At 47.6% G+C, this 21,949-nt stretch overlaps 1 protein-coding gene across 5 annotated transcripts in view; it reads left to right on the top strand.

Annotated features, from left to right (window-relative positions):
• The first annotated feature begins 1,751 nt into the window (after window positions 1–1,751).
• The window catches only part of LHFPL4 (LHFPL tetraspan subfamily member 4), a 57,849-nt gene continuing 37,651 nt past the window's right edge, over window positions 1,752–21,949 (top strand). For 3 of the 5 annotated variants that reach the window (XM_055259396.2, XM_055259397.2, XM_055259394.2), the window contains exons 1-2: window positions 1,752–1,892; window positions 2,734–3,304. In XM_055259396.2, the coding sequence (XP_055115371.1) occupies window positions 2,899–3,304 (406 nt within the window). In that variant the 5' untranslated portion in view covers window positions 1,752–1,892; window positions 2,734–2,898. The remainder of the gene's footprint in view (window positions 1,893–2,733; window positions 3,305–21,949) is intronic. The other 2 variants (XM_063630477.1, XM_055259395.2) reach the window with 1 other exon arrangement.

The following is a 21,949-nucleotide window of genomic DNA, read 5'->3' on the forward strand; positions in this document are numbered from 1 at the left end:
AATAAATTAATGAACCAGGTTGATCAGTCTGACTGGCAGGATCTATCTACCCCTCTGGATAAGTCAACCACCTTCTTTGACCTCTGTTCCCCATCTGTAAAGTGGGAGAAGGTATAGAAAGAAATGCTCTCCACAGACCCTGCTGCTCATGATTCCAGGATCGCAGGGTTCTCAGGAAACAGCCAGGATGCCTCTCGAGAAGCCAAATGGAAGGGTAAATCAAATTTATTGAGCACCTCATGTTCAGGCGCTGAATGAGACTAATTCACATGGTTCCCAGGTCTCCAAATTGTGGGATTTTATGGATCCGTAACTTTAATAAAATTTGGGATTGAAATAGGCTATTTACTTTTTATTTTGGCAAATAAAGACATTTTAAAAACCTCCCGTTAACTATCACCACTATTTCTTAAAAGAAGTGGATTTTTTTGCACGAAGCAAGTAGGAAATACACAATTTCAAAACAAAAAGAGCAGTCCGACTTCCCCACTGGAAAAAAGACAATTGGCAATCTTACATGGGTTTTTTTTTTTTTTTTTTTGCAGATAAAATTGTATTTCTTGTTGAAATTTCTTTTAGAGACGAGGTCTGTCTCTGTAGCCCAGGCTGGAGTGCAGTGGCACGATCATAACCCACAGCAGCCTTGAACTCCTGGCCTCAAATGGTCCTCCGACCTTACCCTCCCTAGTAGCTGGGATGACAAGCACAAGACACTGTGCCCAATCCAGATATACATTTTGAGATTGACCCGTGTATGGGGTCCAGTATTTGAGACCTGCTAACATGGATTGCTTTTTGCCGCCCCACCCCACTTACATACCTGTGAAGTGTGACTTAAGCCGCCCACTTTACAGATGAAGAAACAGGTTTAGAGAGAGTGGTAGTGCATGGTCACAGAGACAGTTTTAGACTCAGTTTGTCTGGGTTCAAACCCACATCATCTTGACAGATCCTAAGCCAAAGGCTATTTTCCAGCAGGGAAAGAAATGAACCACGCCGGCTCCCCCTTGGGGTGCCCCTGGGGTGTTCTGTGGCCTAACCCTGTGCCTGGCCTTTGATGCTTTTTCCTTAACATATCTTTATGGTGTGCCTTTGTTCTTTAACACATCTTTATGGTGTGCCTACTTCATGCCAGGCGCTGGGCTGGGGGCAGGGGAGAATGTAGGGAGGGAAACCAAAAATGTCCCAGCCCCTTTCTCTCCTGTCCCCTAGTACTCACTGGGTCTGGTTCCCCAGGCCTCGCTCCTTGCCCTGGCAGCCAACGAATCCCCATCGCAGGCGTGGGCTGCTACCAGTTTAAGGGGTTCCCTCTCCCAGGGGTGTTGGCAGTTTCCTAGGAGACTCTGGGAACCTTCAACGCCTCCAAGACCTAAAGGACTGAAAGCGTAATGGTGCAACTTCAGGCACTGTGATAGGTTCCAGGGGAGGTAATTGGGAGTAAGAGATCCGTTCAAATCCTATCAAATAATACCCCCTCCAGCTCCTCCCCCACTCCCGTAGGCTTTGTGGGGCCTCACAGCCCCTCAGCTCAGGCTGGAAGAAGGGAGTCCCCTACATCAGGGGGCCCTACTGTAGAGGGGTGCTTGCTGCCCCGGCTAGGGGACCCCAGGTATCGTGGCCACCCTTCCCCCCAGCTGCCAGAACCAGGAGCACCCTTCCCCGGTTCCGCCCCGCCCCGTCCCGCACGCCCGCGCGGGAGCGCGCCTCCGCCGGGCCGCGCCGGTGCACTAGAGCACGCGCCTCCGCGCGGGAGCGCGCTCCGGGGAGAACCCAAGCAAGATGGAGGCCGCGCAGAGGCCGCCGCCTGGGCCGAGGCAGCCGCTGCTGGGAGCGCCGAGCCGCGGCGCCTAGGCCGTGCCAGTTCCGGATTCGCTGCCCCCGGCCGTGCCCAGGTTGGTCTCCCCGCACCCTTTCCCCGCGGCCGCAGCCTCGCGCGCGTCCGGCCTTGGCGCGGGGCAGCCGCCCCCCCAACCCCGGCCCTACTTGGGCCCGGCCGCTCCCCGGCCCCCCCGGGGACAGCCCCTGCCCACCGCCTGCTCCTCGCGGGCCCCTCTGCTCACCAGCCCCTGTCTTTCGTTCCTTTGGCCTGGAAACCCCCTCTCCCCAACCCTGGCCCGCCAATCCTAGGCTCCCTCCAGCCTACCTCCAGCCCTGGCTTCTGAGGACAGCCCCCCCGTCCTCGCCCCGTGTCCAGCAGTCCCAGCCCCCGATCCCGCTCTAGCTGTATCCTAATTCTGCCACTTTGCCCTCTTAGACCCTCATACCAGCCCCCATTCCCCGTCCCAGCCCCCATATTACCTTCCCAACCACCCAGTCCCAGCCTCTTAAATTCCCTCTTCCCCCATCCTAGAAGCGCCCACCACCGCCTCATAGTCCCTTCCTAGACACCCAATACCAGACCTCCTTCTACCCCTTAATACCAGTCCCCAAATTCCCTTCTGAGCTCCCTAAATTCAGCCCCTCTGCTAGTCCTCCAATACTAGTCTCCAGCCTCCATTCCACCTCCCCTTGTCCCCTCCTACTCCCGTAATACCAGCTCTCAAACCCCCTCCCCAACTCCCCCATGGCCACTTTCAAGCACCTCCCCCCGCACTTACAGGTCTCATATCCCCATCCCAGGCGCCCCCCAACTTTCTCATGGCCCCCTCCTAGGCCCCCCAGTAGGAGACCTTTGCCAGTCCCTCTAGACACCGCTCAACACTCTCATGACCCCTTCCTCTCTCCCCTTATCAGCTCCCAGACTCCCCCAGCTCTGCTCCAGGACCCGCCCTCGCGGGTTCCTTGACTCAGGGCCGCTTCTCGCGTGCGTCCCCAGCTCCCGCCCGGCAGCCCGGCGCTCCGTCCCGGGCCGGCGGCCCCCGCCAGCCGCCGCCGCCGCCGGCCCCGCCTCCGGGCACCATGCTGCCCTCGCAGGAGGCCTCCAAGCTCTACCACGAGCACTACATGCGGAACTCGCGGGCCATCGGCGTGCTGTGGGCCATCTTCACCATCTGCTTCGCCATCATCAACGTGGTGGTCTTCATCCAGCCCTACTGGGTGGGCGACAGCGTGAGCACCCCCAAGCCTGGGTACTTCGGCCTCTTCCACTACTGCGTGGGCAGCGGGCTGGCGGGCCGCGAGCTCACCTGCCGGGGCTCCTTCACCGACTTCAGCACCATCCCGTCCAGCGCCTTCAAGGCGGCCGCCTTCTTCGTGCTGCTCTCCATGGTGCTGATCCTCGGCTGCATCACCTGCTTTGCGCTTTTCTTCTTCTGCAACACAGCTACGGTCTACAAGATCTGCGCCTGGATGCAGCTCTTGGCAGGTAGGGGAGGGGGTGGGCGGAAGCCCCAGAACAAGCGCCAGGGACGGGGCTCCTTCCTGCCAGGTCCCCTTCCTGAAGGAGTCAGATAGATTCTGCTTCTCTGTGCTAAGACACTCACCTCTTTGGCTGACGGACCCTCAGTGGGTACTGGCGGGGGGGGGGGGGGTGCGCTGGAGAGAGACACCTTAGGGCAGGGGACAGAGCCTTGGGACTGGGTAGGTGGGTCTGTATGCTTGGATATGGGTACACTGCATTTATTGCTGGGTTGGCATTAAGTTAGTGTCTGTAAGGGTCTCTGTTGGCTGTCTTGGGGGAAATACTTATCTGAATGAGGGGTTACTGTAGGTATGATTGATTTCTGTTATGTTGAAAAAAAGCATGAAACGGTGAATCAAGAGATCTGGCCTGGACTTTTAATTTGTTGACACTATCAACTTGGGTGTTTCACTTTACTTCTCTGAGGCTTGGTTTCCTCATCTGTAAAACAGTGGAGAAGATTCCAAAAGGACAAATGAAAGAGTGTTTTGTAACCTTTAAAATGCTGTGATAAGGGGGAGAGGCTGTCTATTGTGCTTATCCAGTGTTTGAGATGTGAGTGGTTGAAAGCATTGGGTGACATGAGTCTCTGGAGGGCAGGTCTCCATCCCCACCTCCCACCCCTGCACCATGCAAGAAAGGTCTGGTGCCATGCCAATGGGAGTAGTCCCTGCGGCCCTCCAAAATGTTTAACCAAGACAGTCATCTTACCCTAAGAAACAGAGAAGGGCCTTTTGGGAATGAGAAATGCTGAGACAGTTTTCCAGGACCCATTAGAGTCCCCCACTTCCACCCACCTTTCGATCAGAGATAGATTTTGAAGACTCGGCAACTTGGGCTTTTGCCTAATTGCTGGCAGGGAAGAGAGTTGGGCTGGGGAAAGTGGGACCAGGGGATGGGAGGGGTGGAGGAGGAGAGCTGGTGAAGGGAAAAGTTTGGAGTCTTCCAGGGATGAGAAAGAGAAGGGGGAAATGTGATTATCATGCAGCAGAGATGGTTTTTTAAAATAAGCACCTCAGGACATTCAACAAGTGACTGCCATTCCAAAAGAGACCCCGTGGAGGACGCATTATATCACTTGCTGATGATTCCATTGCTCAGAGCATTGCAGGGAATTAGCTTTGGAGCATGGGGTGTAATCACTTGAATATCTTCATTGAGGAGAAACCTCTCTTTTAAAGGAGGAATGTAACTTTTGGAAATGGCTGGAAGTCACTCCAGGTCAAGTATAGAGAATACAATGGGTCATCAAATTGATAATTGTCACTTGGAATGACAGCCAAGGTGTGAGGACAAAGCCATGAGGCTGGTCTGTTTCCACAAGAGGAGTTTTACAAATCCAGGGAGGAATTACTGCCTCATTGGAAGAATTGCCCAAACTCCTAAAAGGACTACTTTTAAGAAGGCAGATGTGGACATTCTAATGGGCTTGTTTCAAATTCATCTCACCCAACTCAATTTAGATGTGGATCTTTGAAGAGGGTGAGAAAGGTGAACTATAGGATATAGGGGATATGGCTCCATACTTCTCTGTGGTACTCAGGGAGGTGATATTATGTATTTCCGTTCTATTTCTCCTGCAAAGGCAAGCTGGAATCCTCAATTCATCAACCTTAATTTGAAGTCTGCAGATGGGTTGCTGACCTCTTGGCCTTCAAATTCTCTGTAATCTGTGTGGGTTTAATCTTGGGGATTTGATGAATTGTCCAACAACCCCCATATAATAATAGAATTTCAGGCACCTTAGAGATCAGTTCCTTCAAATCCCACCTTCCCCTCCCCCTGTTTTAGAGAGAGGAAACTGAGTATAGAGACGGGAAGGGCTTACTTGAGGTCACACAGCTGGTAAGGGAGGAAGCTAGTTCTACAGCCGGGGGTCCTTGACTTCTGGCCCAGGGCACTTTTCCTTGCATTACTGCCCCATCCATGTGGGCTGAGGGGGCAGTTGGCAGAGTTGAGCAGTTTATTCCATTTTGTTCAGAGATTTCTGAGTTCTCTGGGTGAGTGACTGATTCACTTTGCTTAATAAAGTGACACCAGGCCAGAGGCCAGAGCACTCGACTACGAGTCTTGGGGTGGGGGTTCTTGGCTGACTTGGGTCTGTGACTCACCTTGCAGTGTTAAGTAAGCCTTTTAGTTTAAATCTCAATTTCCCATTTGTACAACAGGGGACTGGGAGCAGGTAGAGAAGGTGATTTAAAGTATCTCTTGGCCAGGCATGGTAGCTCATGCCTATAATCCCAGCACTTTGGGAGGCTGAGGTGGGAAGATTGCTTGAGGCCAGGAGTTGGAGACTAGCCTGGCCAACATAGCAAGACTCTGTCTCTGCCAAAAATAACATAAAATAAGTAAAAAATAAAGTATCTCTTTCAGTCCTGTGGGGATCCTGGGACAACTCTTTCATCAAGATCATTCCATTCAGAAAGTGATAAATCAGTCACCCTCAGAGGAACTGTGGCGAATCAAAGGGCTCTGTTTTTGTCAGATAAGAATTAAAGTGCCTGTCATACGATTTTGTACCTGTTAACTTTTTTTTTGAATTTCGAGACGGAGTTTCACTCTTGTTGCCCAGGCTGCAGCGCAATGGCATGATCTTGGCTCACTGTAAGCTCCGCCTTCTGGGTTCAAGTGATTCTCCTGCCTCAGCCTCCTGAGTAGCTGGGATCACAGGCGACTGCCACAATGACTGGCTAATTTTTTGTATCTTTAGTAGAGATGGGGTTTCACCATGTTGGCCAGGCTGGTCTCAAACTCCTGACCTCAGGTGATCCACCCGCCTTGGCCTCCCAAAGTGCTGGGATTACAGGCATGAGCCACCATGTTCCTGTTAACTTTTATTCAAGTATTTTAGGGTCTTCTGAGTGCAGAGCATGGGGGCATTGGGAAAATACAAAAAGATATTTATTCTTTTGTTTGTTCTTCACCTGCTCTATAACCATCCCTATGCTTAGTCCTGTAATACTGAGATGCATAAGACATCATCCCTGTCTCCAAGGATCTTAGGTCTATAAAATGCAATTCCTGCTCTCAGGGAGCATGCTGTCTAGTTAGGTCACTATATTAGTTAGCAGTCTTTCAGGGGCAAATGACAGAAACCCAACTCGAGCTGGCTTAAATAAATTGGAAAAAAATAAAGAGGCTAGGGTTTATCGGCTCACTTAATTTGAAAGTCAGGAGTATTTGGCTTCGGGCATGGACAGATCCAGATGTTCAAATCGTGCCATGAAGAATCTGTCTCTCTCCATTTCTTGGTTGCTCTGTGCTCCCTCATTTTAAATCCACTTCTGTCTTCAAGGTGACAAATAAGGCTACTAGTAGATCTAATTTACATTGTTTCAGCTTAGCAGTGCCTGTGGAAAAAGAATAATTCCAGCAAATGTTCCAGGGCTGAGCCAGATTGGCCCAGCTTGGTCAAGTGTCCACCTCTTAATTAATCATGGTGACTTTGTCTAAGGCCGGAGCCACATGCCTATCCCTGGAACTACACATGGACTGATAGTGGAGAAAGGCCAATTCCCTCAAAGATAAATCAAGTGTGAGCACTGGAGGAGGGGTAGCATGGGCAAGACAAGGGCCAACAGAAGTTTTCCCCTGGGCAGTCTGAGCACTAATATGTGCGGGCTGGAAATGCCATGGAAACTTGGAGCAGCAGAGGGGGCTGCCAGCTTAGTTGGGAAGTGAGGCTTGAGCTGGGCAGGGTGTTAACCAGGTGGGAGGTATGAGAGAGCATTCTGAATGGAGAGGAAGATCATGGGCAAAGACATAGCAGTGAGAAAGACACATCTGGCTTGAGTGTGGCATCCACATAGGGGAGCAGCATGAGGAGAGGAGAGGAAGGACTTATGGGGGCCACAGTATGCTGGGTCAAAGAATTTCAACTTTAATCAGCAGCAGTTGGATACTGCTATGACTGTTATCATTATTAAAGAAAAATAGCTAACATTTTACATGCATTATATAATTTGATACTCACAACAATCTTGTGGAGTAGGTACCATTATTCATATTATATAGGTGAGATCGAGCTGAGCCTCAAAGAGGAAAAAGTCATTTGTCCAAGGTCATACAGTTGGTAAGTGGTGGAGCCCGAATTGTAACTCCATATGTCTGACTCTAAAACCTGAGATCAGCCGGGCTCGGTGGCTCATGCCTGTAATCCCAGCCCTTTGGGAGGCTGAGGCAGGCAGATCACTTGAGCTCAGGAGTACAAGACAAGCCTGGGCAACATGGTGAAACCCTGTCTCTACAAAAAATACAAAAATTAGCCAGTTGTGATGGCATGTGCCTGTAGTCCCAGCTACTTAGGAGGGTGAGGCAGGAAGATCACTTAAGCCTGAGAGGCGGAGGTTGCAGTGAGCCATGATCATGCCACTGCACTCCAGCCTGGATGACAGAGTGAAACCCTGTCTCAAGAAAACAAAACAGAACAAAAAACAAAACAAAACAAAACAAAGAACAGAAATCTCCGAGATCTTGGTTAAAGGAGGATTAATGGTGGGGATAGCAACAGCATGTTTTTGCCAGAAGAGTCAACTGCTAACTAAGTAGAGAGGCAGGATATCTCTGCTACGTTTTTTACCTGGTTGTTCCCATTTACTAAGAATATCCAATGTGCCAGCTTCTATGCTAGACATTTTCACACTCATTGTCATTTAATCCTCATCTGTTAAAATAACTTGCTCCAACATCACACATTTAGTAAAAGATGGAGCTAAAACTCAATACAAGTCTAATACAGATCTAGAACCTGTTTGTATCACTGAACTGGAGCCCAGGAAGTGAATACAAAAATTACAGAGCTATAAGCTCCATGGACTAAATGTTACCTGTAGGCCTGGTGTAGTTAGCCAGGAGACACTCCCAACTGGGTTAGAGATTCAAGCTGAAGTGTGATTAAGGGTCGGGGTGCCAGGATAAGTATGTGCTAGTCGTGTAAGAGCACAGGACTTATGGCCAGGCACAGTGGCTCAGGCCTGTAATCTCAGCATTTTCGAAGGCTGAGGCAGAAGGGTTGCTTGAGGCTAGGAGTTTGAGACCAGCCTGGGCAACATAGTGAGACCCCATCTCTACAAATAATTTAAAAATTAGCCGGATGTGGTGGCACTCGCCTGTGGTCCCGGCTACTCAGGAGGCTGAGGTGGGAGGATTACTTGAGCTCGGGAGGATGAGGCTGCAGTGAGCCATGATCATGCCACTGCACTCTAGCCTGGGCAACAGAGCCAGACCGTGTCTCAAAAATAAAACAAAATGAACCAAGAATAGAGGACTTAGAATCCTTGCTCTGCCACTTTCCAACTGTGGGCCTTGGAGAAATGGGTTTGCCTCTCTGAATCTCAGTTTCTTCATCTATAAAAATAGAAATTATCATTGCACCTGCTTTGGAAATGAAGGGGGTAAAATGCTGAGTGTGGTCCTGGTGTATGAGAAGCATTCGATAGATAGTCGCTGTTACTCTTGTGACATAGTCTAAGGGAAGAGCAGTTTGTGAGGGATCCTTGATACTTAAAGTTTGGACTTGCTGGGATGACCAAAGGGCTTTAAGAAGGCATAAACTGTCAGCCGGAAGGAGTCTTATCAACCCACTTCCCCCAACTCCCTCATTTTAAAGATGTAAGGATTGGGTCTGAATCTCAGAGAGAAGGGACAAGTTCATGGTGACAGAGTGAGACTTGTACCCAGACCTCTCCTCATTCCATGGAAGGGAGGTGGTTCTGACCACATTCATTCAATACTAAGTGCTTATTGTGTGCCAGGCACCAACCACCCGGTGCCTGGACCACAGCAGAGAATAGAACGTGTAGAATGGAATGGAAGCTGGTGGACCCTGGAGGTGGGAGGAGGCAGGAAGGGGGGTTTGGGGGATCTAGAAGTGAGTACCTTTCAGCCTTCCAGATATGTGTTCTTTTTTTTTTTTTTTTTTTTTTTTTTTTTTTGAGACCGAGTCTCCCTCTGTCACCTAGGCTGGAGTGCAGTGGGCGATCTCAGCTCATTGCAATCTCCATCTCCCGGGTTCAAGCGATTCTTCTGCCTCAGCCTACTGAATAGCTGGGATTACAGGCACATGCCACCACACCTGGCTAATTTTTTGTATTTTTAGTAGGGACGGGGTTTCACCATGTTGGCCAGGCTAGTCTAGAACTCCTGACCTCAAGTGATCAGCTGGCCTCGGCCTCCCAAAGTGCTGGGATTACAGGCGTGAGCCACTGCACCTGACCCAGATGTGTGTTCTTAATTATCAGGGTCTCTGGGCTAGGAACCTCAACCAGGAACTTCCATCACTATGGCATAGAATATTCATCTACATTTCTCTCCATTTCTTTCTTTCTTTTCTTTTATTTGAAACTGAGTCTGGCTCTGTTGTCCAGGCTGGAGTGCAGTGGTGCGATCATGGCTCACTGTAACCTTGGGCTCCCGGGCTTAAGAAATCCTCCCACCTCAGCTCCCTCAGTAACTAGAACTACAGGCACACACCACCATGCCTTGCTAATTATTTTATTTTATTTTATTTATTTATTTATTTTGAGATGGAGTCTCACCCTGTTGTCCAGGCTGGAGTGCAGTGGCATGATTTTTGGCTCGCTGCAACCTCCACCTCCTGGGTTCAAACAATTTCTAGCTAATTTTTGTATTTTTTAGTAGAGATGGGGTTTCACCATGTTGGCCAGGCTGGTCTTGAACTCCTGACCTCAAGTGATCTGCTCACCTTGGCCTTTATTCTATTTTTTGTAGAGACAGGGTCTCACTATGTTTGCCAGACTGTTCAACTCTTGGCCTCAAGTGATCCTCCCACCTCGGCCTCCCAAAGCGCTGGAATTACCGGCCTGAGCCACCATGCCCAGCACATTGCCCTGGGTCTTGTTACAGATTTGATTTGGAATTTTATTCTTCCACTGTCTTTGTTGTATGTCCATGATACTGATAAAAACATTGAGAAAATTTCTTTCTGCTTTCCCTCCTCCTCTCCCTCTTTCCTCTGTTCCTCCCTCATTTCTTTCTTCCTCCCCCAACTCTCCCTTCCTTCCTTCCTTCCTCTCTCTTTTTTAGTACTTTTGAGTCACTGTTTTACCTTCTTTCCTCTCTTCTGTTCTCCTTTGCTTCCCTCCCTTTACTTTTGCCTCACTTCCCTCTCCCCACCCCTCTTCTTTTGTTTCTCACACCAACCCTTTACTGATGGTGTTGTGTGTGTGTGTCAGGCACTGTGCTAGCCTCTAGAAATCCTGAGTAAGAATCCTTGCTCCCAGGGAGCTCATAGTCTGATGGGAGAGGCAGGAACAAAAACAGATCATCACAATATGGTACAATACATGAAATGGGAGATTCATGCACCGGGTATTCTGAGGGCAGGGAGGGGACTTCCAACACAGTTAAAGAGAGCCAGGGAAGTCTTCCCAAAAGGGTAACATTTGAGCTGAGTCTTAAAGGATGAGTAGGAAAAAGGAACAGGATGATCACAGGCATGGAGGTGGGAATAGTTGCTGTATCTGGGGACTCTAAGCAACTAGGCCAGGAAAGGTAAGAGTTGAGACTGGGTAAGTGGGCCAGAGCTGGATTGTAGAGACCTTCTAAGTCATGGTAAGGAGTTTAGACTTTATTTGTTTTTGTTTGTTTGTTTGTTTGTTTTGAGACAGAGTCTCACTCTATGGCCCGGTCTGGATTGCAGTGGTGTGATCTCGGCTCACTGCAACCTCTGCCTCCCAGGTTCATGCGATTCTCCTGCTTCAGCCTCCCGAGTAGCTGGGAGTACAGGTGCCCACCACCATGCCTAGCTAATTTTTGTATTTTTAGTAGAGACGGGGTTTCACCATGTTGTCCAGGCTGGTCTTGAACTCCTCACCTTGGGTGACCCACCTACCTCAACCTCCCAAAGTACTGAGATTGCAGGCATGAACCACCATGCCTGACCCTAGACTTTATTTGTAGACAGCAGTTCATTGTTGAAGGGTTTTTTTTTAATTTTTATTTTAATTATTTCCAGACTTTTGACTTTTTGGAAAAGTAATACATGTACATGAGACAAAATTTGGAAGGTAAAAAGGGTACACAGGCAGACATAAGTCTCCTTTGCATCCTCACCCCCACCTGTTTCTCCCAGAGACAACCCCCATTACCAGTTTCTTGAGTATCGTTTCCAAGAAATTTCTTAAATATGCAAGCAAATGTAAATGGTGTTTTTACATAATTAGTGTATTGTTTATCTATAGCTGCATAACAAATTACCCCAAGCCGGGCGCACTGGCACTCATCTGTAATCCTAGCACTTTGGGAGGCTGAGGTGGGCTGATCACTTGAGCCCAGAAGTTTGAGACCAGCCTGGGCAACATGGTGAAACCCCATCTCTACCAAAACTAGCTGGGCATGGTGGCACACGCCTGTAATTCCAGCTACTCAGGAGGCTGAGATGGAAGGGTCACCTGAGCCCAGAGAGGTCAAGGCTGCTTTGAGCCGTGATTGTGCCACTGCACTCCAGCCTGGGTGACAGAGTGAGGTGTTGCCTCAAAAAAAAAACAAAAAACAGAAAACAAAAACAAACAAATCACCCCAAAACATAGTCGCCTGAGTCAATAAACATTTATGATCTCTGTTTCTTTTTTTTTTTTTAGACAGAGTCTCGTTCTGTCACCCAGGCTGGAGTGCAGTGGCGCGATCTCGGCTCACTGCAAGCACCGCCTCCCGGGTTCACGCCATTCTCCTGCCTCAGCCTCTCCGAGTAGCTGGGACTACAGGCGCCCGCCACCACGCCCGGCTAATTTTTTTGTATTTTTAGTAGAGACGGGGTTTCACCGTGGTCTCGATCTCCTGACCTTGTGATCCGCCCGCCTCGGCCTCCCAAAGTGCTGGGATTACAAGCGTGAGCCACCGCGCCCGGCCTATGATCTTTGTTTCTATAAAGTCACAGTACTTTGGGAGCAGCTTAGATGGGCAGGTAGCTATGACTCAGGGTCTCTCATGAAGTTGCAACCAAGACCTCAACTGGGGCTATAGTCATCCTAAGGATAACTGGGCTAGAGGTAGAGGACTCACTTTTTTTTTTTTTTTTTTTTTTGAGACAGAGTCTCACTCTGTTTGCCCAGGCTGGAGTGCAGTGGGGCGATCTCAGCTCACTGCAAGCTCCGCCTCTCGGGTTCCGCAATTCTCCTGCCTCAGCCTCCGGAGTAGCTAGGATTATAGGTGCCCGCCACCATGCCCGACTAATTTTTTGTATTTTTAGTAGAGACGGGGTTTCACCGTGTTAGCCAGGATGGTCTCGATCTCCTGACCTCGTGATCTGCCCGCCTCGACCTCCCACAGTGCTGAGATTACAGGCGTGAGCCACCGTGCCCGGCCGTGGACCCACTTTTAAGTTCATTCATGTGGGTGCTGGCAGGAGACCTGAGAATGAGTGCTCCGAGAGAGAAAAAGGAAGAAGCCACACTGCCCACCCCCTTTTTGTGGTATCAGTTGTATTGAGATATAATTCATATGTCATATAATTCACCCATATCAAGTGAACTATTACATGGTTTTTAATACATTCATGGAGTTACGCAACCATGACCACAACCAGTTTTAGGATATTTTTCATTACCTCAAGAAGAAACCTCATATACTTTAGCTATCACCCATTAACCCCTGACCCTCCATCCTCCTCAGCCCTAAGCAACCGCTAATTTATATTCTGTCTCTATGTATTAGCCTATTCTAGACACTTCATATAAATGGGATCATATAACATGTGACTTTTTTTTTTTTTTTTTTTGAGATAGGGCCTTGCTCTGTTACCCAGGCTGGAGTACAGTGTTGCAATCATAGCTCACTGCAGCCTCAATCTCGGGCTCAAACGGTCCTTGGATCTCAGCCTCCCAAGTAGCTGGGACTACTGGCACGTGTCACCATGCCTGGCTAATTTTTTTTTAATTTTGGTAGAAACGAGGTCGCTCTATGTTGCCCAGGCTGGTCTTGAACTCTTGAACTCAAGCAATCCTTCCACCTCGATCTCCCAAAGTGGTGAGATTACAGGTATGAGCCAGGTGTGAGTACGTCAGGGCACTATATAGTCTTTTGTGACTGACTTTTTTCGCTTAGCATAACATTTTCAAGGTTCATTCGTGTTAGAGCACATATCAATATTTCATTTCTTTTTATGGCTGAATAATATCCCCTTGAATGGACATACCATGTTTTGTTTATCCATTCATCAGCTGATGGACATTTGGGTTGTTCCGCCTTTTGGCTATTATGAAGAATGCTATAAACATTTGTATACAAATTTCTTTTTTTTTTTTCTTTTTGAGATAGAGTCTCACTCTGTTGCCCAGGCTGGAGTGCAGTGGTGTGATCTCAGCTCACTGCAAGCTCCACCGCCTGGGTTCAAGCGATTCCTGTGCCTCAGCCTCCCAAGTAGGTGTGATTACAGGCACATGCCACCACGCTTGGCTAATTTTTTTAGTTTTAGTAGAGATGGGGTTTCACCGTGTTGGCCAGGCTGGTCTCGATCTCTCGACCTCAGGTGATCCTCCCACCTCGGCCTCCCAAAGTGCTGGGATTACAGGCATGAGCCACCACGCCTGGCCTTGTGTACAAGTTTCTAGGTAGACACATGCCTTCATTTCTCTTGGGTACTTACCTAGAAGTAGAATTGCCTGGACAAATGAGAACTCTGTATTTAAAATTTTGAGAAAATGACAGATGTTCCCAAAGTGGCTTGCCAAATCCAAGATCACAAAAGATTTACCCCTATTTTCTTCTAAAGATTTTGTCGTTTTGGCTCTTACATTTAGGTCTTTGATCCACTTTTTTTTTTTTTCTTTGAGGCGAAATTTTGCTCTGTCACCCAGGCTGGAGTGCAGTGGTGCGATCTCGACCCACTGCAGCCTCTGCCCTCCGGGTTCAAGTGATTCTCCTGCCTCAGCCTCCCTATTAGTTGGGGTTACAGGCACACGCCACCACACCTGGCTAATTTCTGTATTATTAGTAGAGACAGGTTTTCACCATGTTGGCCAGGCTGGTCTCAAACTCCTGACCTCATGTGATCCACCCGCCTTGGCCTCCCAAAGTGCTGGGATTACAGGCGTGAGCCATGGTGTCCAGCCTTTGATCCACTTTGAGTTAATTTTTGAATATGGCATGAGATACAGGGTCCAACATCATTCTTTTGCATGTGGCTATTCAGTTTCCCAGCACCAAGGTTGTTCTTTTTCCATCGAATGGTTCTGGTACCCTTGTCCAATGTCAATTGACCATAGATACATAGATTGCTTTCTAGACTCTCAGTTCTATTCCATTGGTCTATATGTCTACCCTTATGCCAGACCAGACTGTTTTTTAATAATTTTTATTTTGCTGGCTGCAGTGGCTCACGCCTGTAACCACAGCACTTTGGGAGGCCAAGGCGGGTGGATCATGAGGTCAGGAGTTTGAGACCAGCCTGACCAACATGGTGAAACCCCGTCTCTACTAAAAATACAAAAAATATTAGCTGGGTGTGCTGGCACACACCTGTAATCCCAGCTACTCAGGGAGGCTGAGGCAGGAGAATCGCTTGAACCCGGGAGGTGGAGTTTGCAGTGAGCCGAGATCATGCCATTGCACTCCAGCCTGGGTGACAGAGTAAGACTCCATCTCAAAAAAAAAAAAATTATTTTATTTTTAAAATTGATTTTCATTTTTTATTTTTTATTATTTTATTTTTTTTGAGACAGGGTCCCACTCTGTCGCCCAGGCTGGAGTGCAGTGGTGTGATCACGGCTCACTGTAGCCTTACTCAACTGATCCTCCCACCTCAGCCTCCCCAGTAGCTGGGACCACAGGCATACATCACCATGTCTCACTAATTTTTTTTTTTTTTAATTTTTGGAGAGATGGATTCTCGCTATATTGCCCAGGCTGGTCTCAACTTCCTAAGCTCAAGCAATTCTCCCTCTTAGCCTCTCAAAGTGCTGGGGTGACAGGCATGAGCCACTATGACCAGCCCAGGCTGTCTTGATTACTATCACTTTCTAGTCAGTTTGAAATCAGAAAGTGTGAGTCCCCCAACTTTGTTCTCCATTTTCAAGGTTGTTCTGGCTATCACACTGCCTTTTATGTCCTGATAGCAGACATCGCACACCATCACTTCTGCCACACTCTATTACAAGAAGTAAGTTCCTAAATCCAGCCCACATTCTAGAAGAGGAGAATTAGGATCCTTCTCTTGAAGGGAGAAATATCAAAGAATTTGTGGACATATTTCCAAGCCTCCGCTAATGGTAATATACTAAACATTTGGTTCTGTGGCTTGCTTTTTTACTCAACAATACATCTTGGAGATAGTTCCATATCAGTGTATAAAGAGCCACCTTTTTCTTAACAACTGCGTAATAAACTTTTCTATAGATGCATCACAATTTAATTAATATTTATTTACAATATTTTGCTATAATAATGCTTCAGTTAATAATGTTATATGTAAATAATCTAATACATATGTAAGTATAAGGATAAAGCCCTAGAAGGGGAATTGCTGGATTAAGTGGTATATACATTTACAATTTGACAGACCTATCAACAGTGTCCTTCACAGAGGTTGTACAAAGTTATACTCCCACCAGTGATGTATGATAGTACCTGTTTCTCCATGTCCTTGCTAACTGAGTGTGTTATCAAATATTTCATTTTTTTCCACCCTGATAGAAAACACTCTCTTATTGTGGTAATTTGCCTTTCTATTATTATGAATGAGATCAAATACCTCTTTTATATATGTAATTGTTATATTATATATATATATTTTAAACTGTCATTTCTTAAATTTTGAAAATCAATGTAATGGCATTTTTCCACTTTGATTTGTAAGAGCTCTTTACTAAGAAAGGTAGCCTTCTGTGTGTGAGATGAGTTACAAATATTGCTTCTCAGTTTATCTTTTGACTTTGTCTATGGATTTTTCCCCCATGGGGAAATTGTTTTCTTTTTACTATAAGCAAATCATCAATTCCCTCTTTTATGGTTGCTGGGTTTAGTGTTATACCTAGAAAGGCTCTGAAGTGTTTCAAGTCTGAGGGGAACATGATTGGATCTGGTTGTTGGTGGAGAGGATGGATTGGAGGTATCAGGAGGACAAGGGTTGAACTATTCTTTTTTTTTTTTCGAGAGGAAGTCTCACTCTATTGCCCAGGCTGGAGTGCAGTGGCGCAATCTCGGCTCACTGCAAGCTCCGCCTCCTGGGTTCAAACAATTCTCCTGCCTCAGCCTCCCAAGTAGCTGGGACTACAGGCGCCCACCACCACACCCAGCTAATTTTTGTATTTTTTAGTCGAGATGGGGTTTTGCCACGTTGGCCAGGCTGGTCTGGAATTCCTGACCTCAAGTGATCCCCTCACCTCAGCCTCCCAAAGTGCTGGATTACAGGTGTGAGCCACCATGCCCGGCCCCAGAGGAGTTTAATGCATTATGAGTGCCCTGGATCAGGAATCTGTACCTGGCACATAGGTGCTTAATTAATGTCTATTGAATGAATTAATGATGATATCTGATTTAAGTCTCAGCTCTGCCACCCATTCCTTTGGAGGCAGCACAGTTTAGTGGTCAGAAAACCTGAATTTGGGCCAGGTGTGGTGGCTCCCATCTATAATCCCAGCACTTTGAGAGGCCGAGGTGGGCAGATCACCTGAGGTCAGGAGTTCGAGACCAGCCTGGGCAATGTGGTGAAATCCCATCTCTACCAAAAATACAAAAAATTAGCCGGGCATGGTGGTGCGTGCCTGTAATCCCAGCTACTCAGGAGGCTGAGACAGGAGAATCACTTGAACTGGGGAGGCGGAGGTTGCAGTGAGCCAAGATTGCGCCATTGCACTCCAGCCTGGGTGACAGAGCAAGACTCCGTCTAAAAAAAAAAAAAGAAAGAAAACCTGAATTTAAATTCTGACTGTGGTGTTACCAACTAAGTGTTCTCAGGAATATTACCTGATTTCTGAGTCTCTGTTTACTCACCTATAAAATGGGGACAATAATAATAACTGCCTCATGGCGCTGTTGAAGGATTGATTGTGAATTTGTGTGCACACCATGGCACAAACAAAACACTTAATAAATGTTAGCAATTATTATTTGTTGTTGTGTGACCAGAATCAAATCACTTTGGCTTCAGCTTTCCAACATTCCATGGCCTGTGCTAGAACAAGGGAGAAAGGGTTGAAAAGTGGGAACAGTTGGGAGAGGAGCCTGGAGAAGTAGTTAGGGCTGGCTTATGGAGGGCCTTGACAGTGGCTTTGGAGTTCGGGTCTTATTCCTAGAAGATGGACAATCACTTTCAGGCATGGGAGTGACCAGGGTCAGATGTGGGTTTAGAAAGATGACTTGGGAGGCTGCTGCAGAGAATGGACCAGTTGGAGGCTTGATGGGAAGAGGGAGCCCGGGAAGAAGGCGGTCCAGGTGAGAGATGCCAAGGATGGTGGATGGAGAGGAGGAGAAAGATTGGAGACCTATTTAGAAGACCAATGAGTGTGTTGGTTTTGAGGACAAGGCAGTTGTTACGATGACTCTAAGTTTCTTATAGATAATTGGGTCTATGGAGTGACATTCACAAAGGACATAGGATGAAGATTAGATCTAGGGTGGAGGAAGAGAAGGTCCGTTTGGGAAACACTGATTTTGAGGTTCTTACGGGATGTGCAAGAGGAAAGGTCCAGTGAGTGTTACTGAGGTCTGGGGATGAGAAGGTCTCAGCTGTGGATGGCGATTTGAGGCATCATTGTATGAATCTGAGCATAGATGAAATTGCCCAGGGAGGATGTATGGAGGGAGAGGAGACAGCCTAGGGAACAGCAACCTTAAGGGGCAGGCGGAGGAGGAGGAGCCAGAAAAACCAGCTGCCAGACAGGAGTCAGAGCAGGAGGAGGCAAATTAGCAATTGGGCTCAGGAAGATAGGCTTGAGGAAGGCCACATGTCTGCAGGAGAAGGTGGACTTGGAAGGGATGGTGAGAGCGGTGGGAGGCTTTTCACCAAATCCTAGAGGTGGATGTGGCAGAGGCAGCCTAGGACAATAGGGGGACCCCGAGGAGGGACAGATGCCAAGGTTATTAACAGGCTGTGGACTCCGTGCAGGCTGGGCGTAGGGTGTCAGATGAGAGTAAATGCTTTTACCAAATAATTACCCCACAAAGTGATGGGGGTTCCATCTCTCCACAAGTCATCTGTGATGCCAGATGCCATTATTTGTGTTCCCAACAGTGCCCCCCTCCAAAACTGTGAGCCCCTCAAGGTCTGGAACCACGAGTTGAGACTGAATGACTTAGAGAAAGAGTGTCCCAGGGAGAGGGGATGAATTTGACACGTTTTCAGGAACAGAAAGGAGGGCAGTGTGGCCAGAGCGCAAGCGAGAGGCTGAATGGCACCAGAGGAAATGGAGGGAGGCTGGGGCCTGGAAGCCACGGTCAGCTGTTGGCAAGATTTTATTCTGAATGCCATGGAGAGAAAGTTAAGTAGGAGAGCTGGTTTCTTTCTTTTTTTTGAGACAGGGTCTTGCTCTATTGCCCAGGCTGCAGTACAGCGGCACGATCATAGCTCACTGTAGCCTCAAATTCCTGGGCTCAAGTGATCCTCCTATCTCAGCCTTCTGAGTAGCTGGGACTGCAGGCGTGCGCTATCATATCCGGCTGATTTTTTTTTTTTTTTCTTTGAGACAGAGTCTCGCTCTGTCACCCAGGCTGGAATGCAGTGGCACGATGTCAGCTCACTGCAAGCTCTGCCTCCCAGGTTCACGCCATTCTTCTGCCTCAGCCTCCTATTAATTTTTTTTTTTAGAGATAGGATCTCACTATGTTGCCCAGGCTGATCTCGAACTCCTGGCCTCAAGCAATCCTCCCATTTCACTCTTCCAAAGTGCTAGGATTACAGGCATGAGCCACTGTGCTCGGCCATGATACCATTTGTTTTTGAATGTTCATTTTGGATGCTGAATGGGGAACAGGTGATGGTGGGGCAAGGGTAGAAGCAGAGAAACTAGTTTGAAGGTGACTGTGCTAAGCAGGGAGGAAGGTCATGGGGCTTGGAGCAAGGTGGTAGCTAGCAGCGGAGATGGAGAGAAGGGGTCTGGTGCTGGACGTTTTTCGGAGGTTGAGTCAGTCAGCTTTGTAAATGGATTGTGTGTGGGAGGTGAGGGAAAGGGAGGATCTAGGATACCTCCCAGGCTGGCCTCAGCATCTAGGTTGTTGAATGGGACAGGAGTTGCCTCCTAGGAGCTGATAGGGGCATTAAGATTGGGCCTGGATGTCTCAGATTTTAAAAGGAGAAGCTCAGTCTCCCTTGTAAGATAAGTCCCTGCCCTGGATAGGCAGGAACAGAGCCGAGTGCTCAGACCTGGTAGGGAGGGCCTGTGGACAAGCATCTCCAACCCACTTCCTGAACTTCCTTCTCCTGGGGGATCTCCCTGTGAGACAGTTGTCACCACGGCCCCCTTGTGTCCCGGGGAAGCCATTCCGTTTGAAAGCTGTGGCCCCCCTGGCCAGACCTGGTGGCTCATGCCTGTAATCCCAGCACTTTGGGTGAGGCGAGCAGATCACCTGAAGTCAGGAGTTCAAGACCAGCCTGGGCAACATGATGAAACCCCCTCTCTAAAAAAATACAAAAATTAGCTGAGCGTGGTGGTGCGTGGCTGTAGTCTCAGCTACTCAGGAGGCTGAGGCAGGAGAATCACTTGAACCTGGTAGGCAGAGGTTGCAGTGAGCCAAGATCACGCCACTGCACTCCAGCCTGGGTGACAAGAGTGAGACTCTATCTCAAAAAAAATTATAATAAAAATAAAAATAAAGGAAAGCAAGCAAGCAAGCAAGCTGTGGCCCCAGTGTGGACAGAAATCATTCACTGGACTCCCCTCAGTCCCAAACCCAGCCAGGTCCTTCTGGAAAAACCTTCCTAAATTGAAGGAGGGACTGTCAGCATACACAAACAGATGGCTGTGTATTCTGTGCTACACTGATTCTTTGTATATCTCACCTTTTCTAAGAATTTTCTTGCTTTTAAAAAAGTATCATTGTTCTTTGTGGAAACATTGGAGAACATATTTTGAGCAGAATTACACCCGTAGTCTTGCTGTCTCAGCAACAGTCATTCTTCACTGCATGGTCTATACTCGTAACAGTATAGAGTGCTGGTTAGAAGCAGGCTGTCTGGGTCCAAATCCTGCAACTTACCAGTTGTGTGACCCTGGATAACTTGGATAACCTCAAACCTCTTGCACCTCAGTGTCCTCATCCGTAAAAAGAAGATAATAACAGTATCTGTTCCATTGAGTTGTAGAGATTAAATGAACTAGCATGTGTAAAGTACTTATTATAGTGCCTGGCATGGTAAGTTCTATATAACTATTTGCTGTCACTGTGTGAACATTTTTCCCAAAAAGAAATTAAGTTGTTTGTTAGTTTTAAAAGCCTTTTGAGACCTAACACATCATGAGTATTTCTTATATATCATTAAACCTTCCTCGGCCGGGCACGGTGGCTCACGCTTATAATCCCAGCACTTCGGGAGGCCGAGGCGGTCGGATCACGAGGTCAGGAGATCGAGACCACGGTGAAACCCCGTCTCTACTAAAAACACAAGAAAAATTAGCCGGGCGTGGTGGCGGGCGCCTGTAGTCCCAGCTACTCGGAGAGGCTGAGGCAGGAGAATGGCGTGAACCCAGGAGGCGGAGCTTGCAGTGAGCCGAGATTGCGCCACTGCACTCCAGCCTGGGCGACAGAGCAAGACTCCGTCTCAAAAAAAAAAAAAACAAACAAAAAAAACCCTTCCTCAATATACTTTTAGTAGCTGAATAGTACTCTGTGGTATGAAAGAGCTATATTCCCGTATCGATACAGTAGTTTTTGTCTTTCCTCCCTTCCTTCATTATTTCTCCTCCTTTTCCTCCCCTTGCTCTTACACTCTTCCTCCTCCTCTTTTTCTTCTTCCCCTCCCTCTTTCTCTTTTATAAACAGCAACATGATGAACATCCTCATAGTTAAATCTTAGGGACATCTGTGAACATTTTCTTACGATAAATTCCTGTAAATTGGCAAGCTCAGTCAAAAGGGGTTTAAAGGTTTCATTTTTCTGTTTTTGAGATTAATCCATGATTTCTATAAGTTACATTTGACCTCTGCATTGCCTTTCTTTGCTGCTTTAATTATTTCATTCCAAGCGAATGAAAATCTCTGGTAATAGTCATTTACTAGCAGTCAACCCCCACCCACTTTATGGTTTCTGTCGGTAATTTATTTACCCGGCTTCAAATTCAAAAGGTGCAACAGGTTATCAGAGAAAAATCTGCTCCTCCAGCTACCCAATGCGCCTCTTTAGAAGGAGCCAGGGTTGTCAGTGTCTTATAAATACGTCTGAAAATATTTTATGTACCTGCAAGAAAATATACCCCCACATACATATGATTTCCTGCCTCTTTGCAATGGGAACATTGTGCAGTATTTGTTACTGTGAGCCTTGCCTTTCACTTAGCAGGGTATCCAGAGATCATTCCACATCAGCACATAAGGAGCTTCCTCATTCTCTTTAATGACTGATTTTATTATTGAATGCTACTGCAAAGGGGCACTATACCTAATCAGTTACCTATTGGTGGGCATTTAAGCTATTTCCAATGTTTACTTATTACACATCAT

Source organism: Symphalangus syndactylus, chromosome 21 (assembly GCF_028878055.3).
Source record: "Symphalangus syndactylus isolate Jambi chromosome 21, NHGRI_mSymSyn1-v2.1_pri, whole genome shotgun sequence".
NCBI lineage: Eukaryota > Metazoa > Chordata > Mammalia > Primates > Hylobatidae > Symphalangus > Symphalangus syndactylus.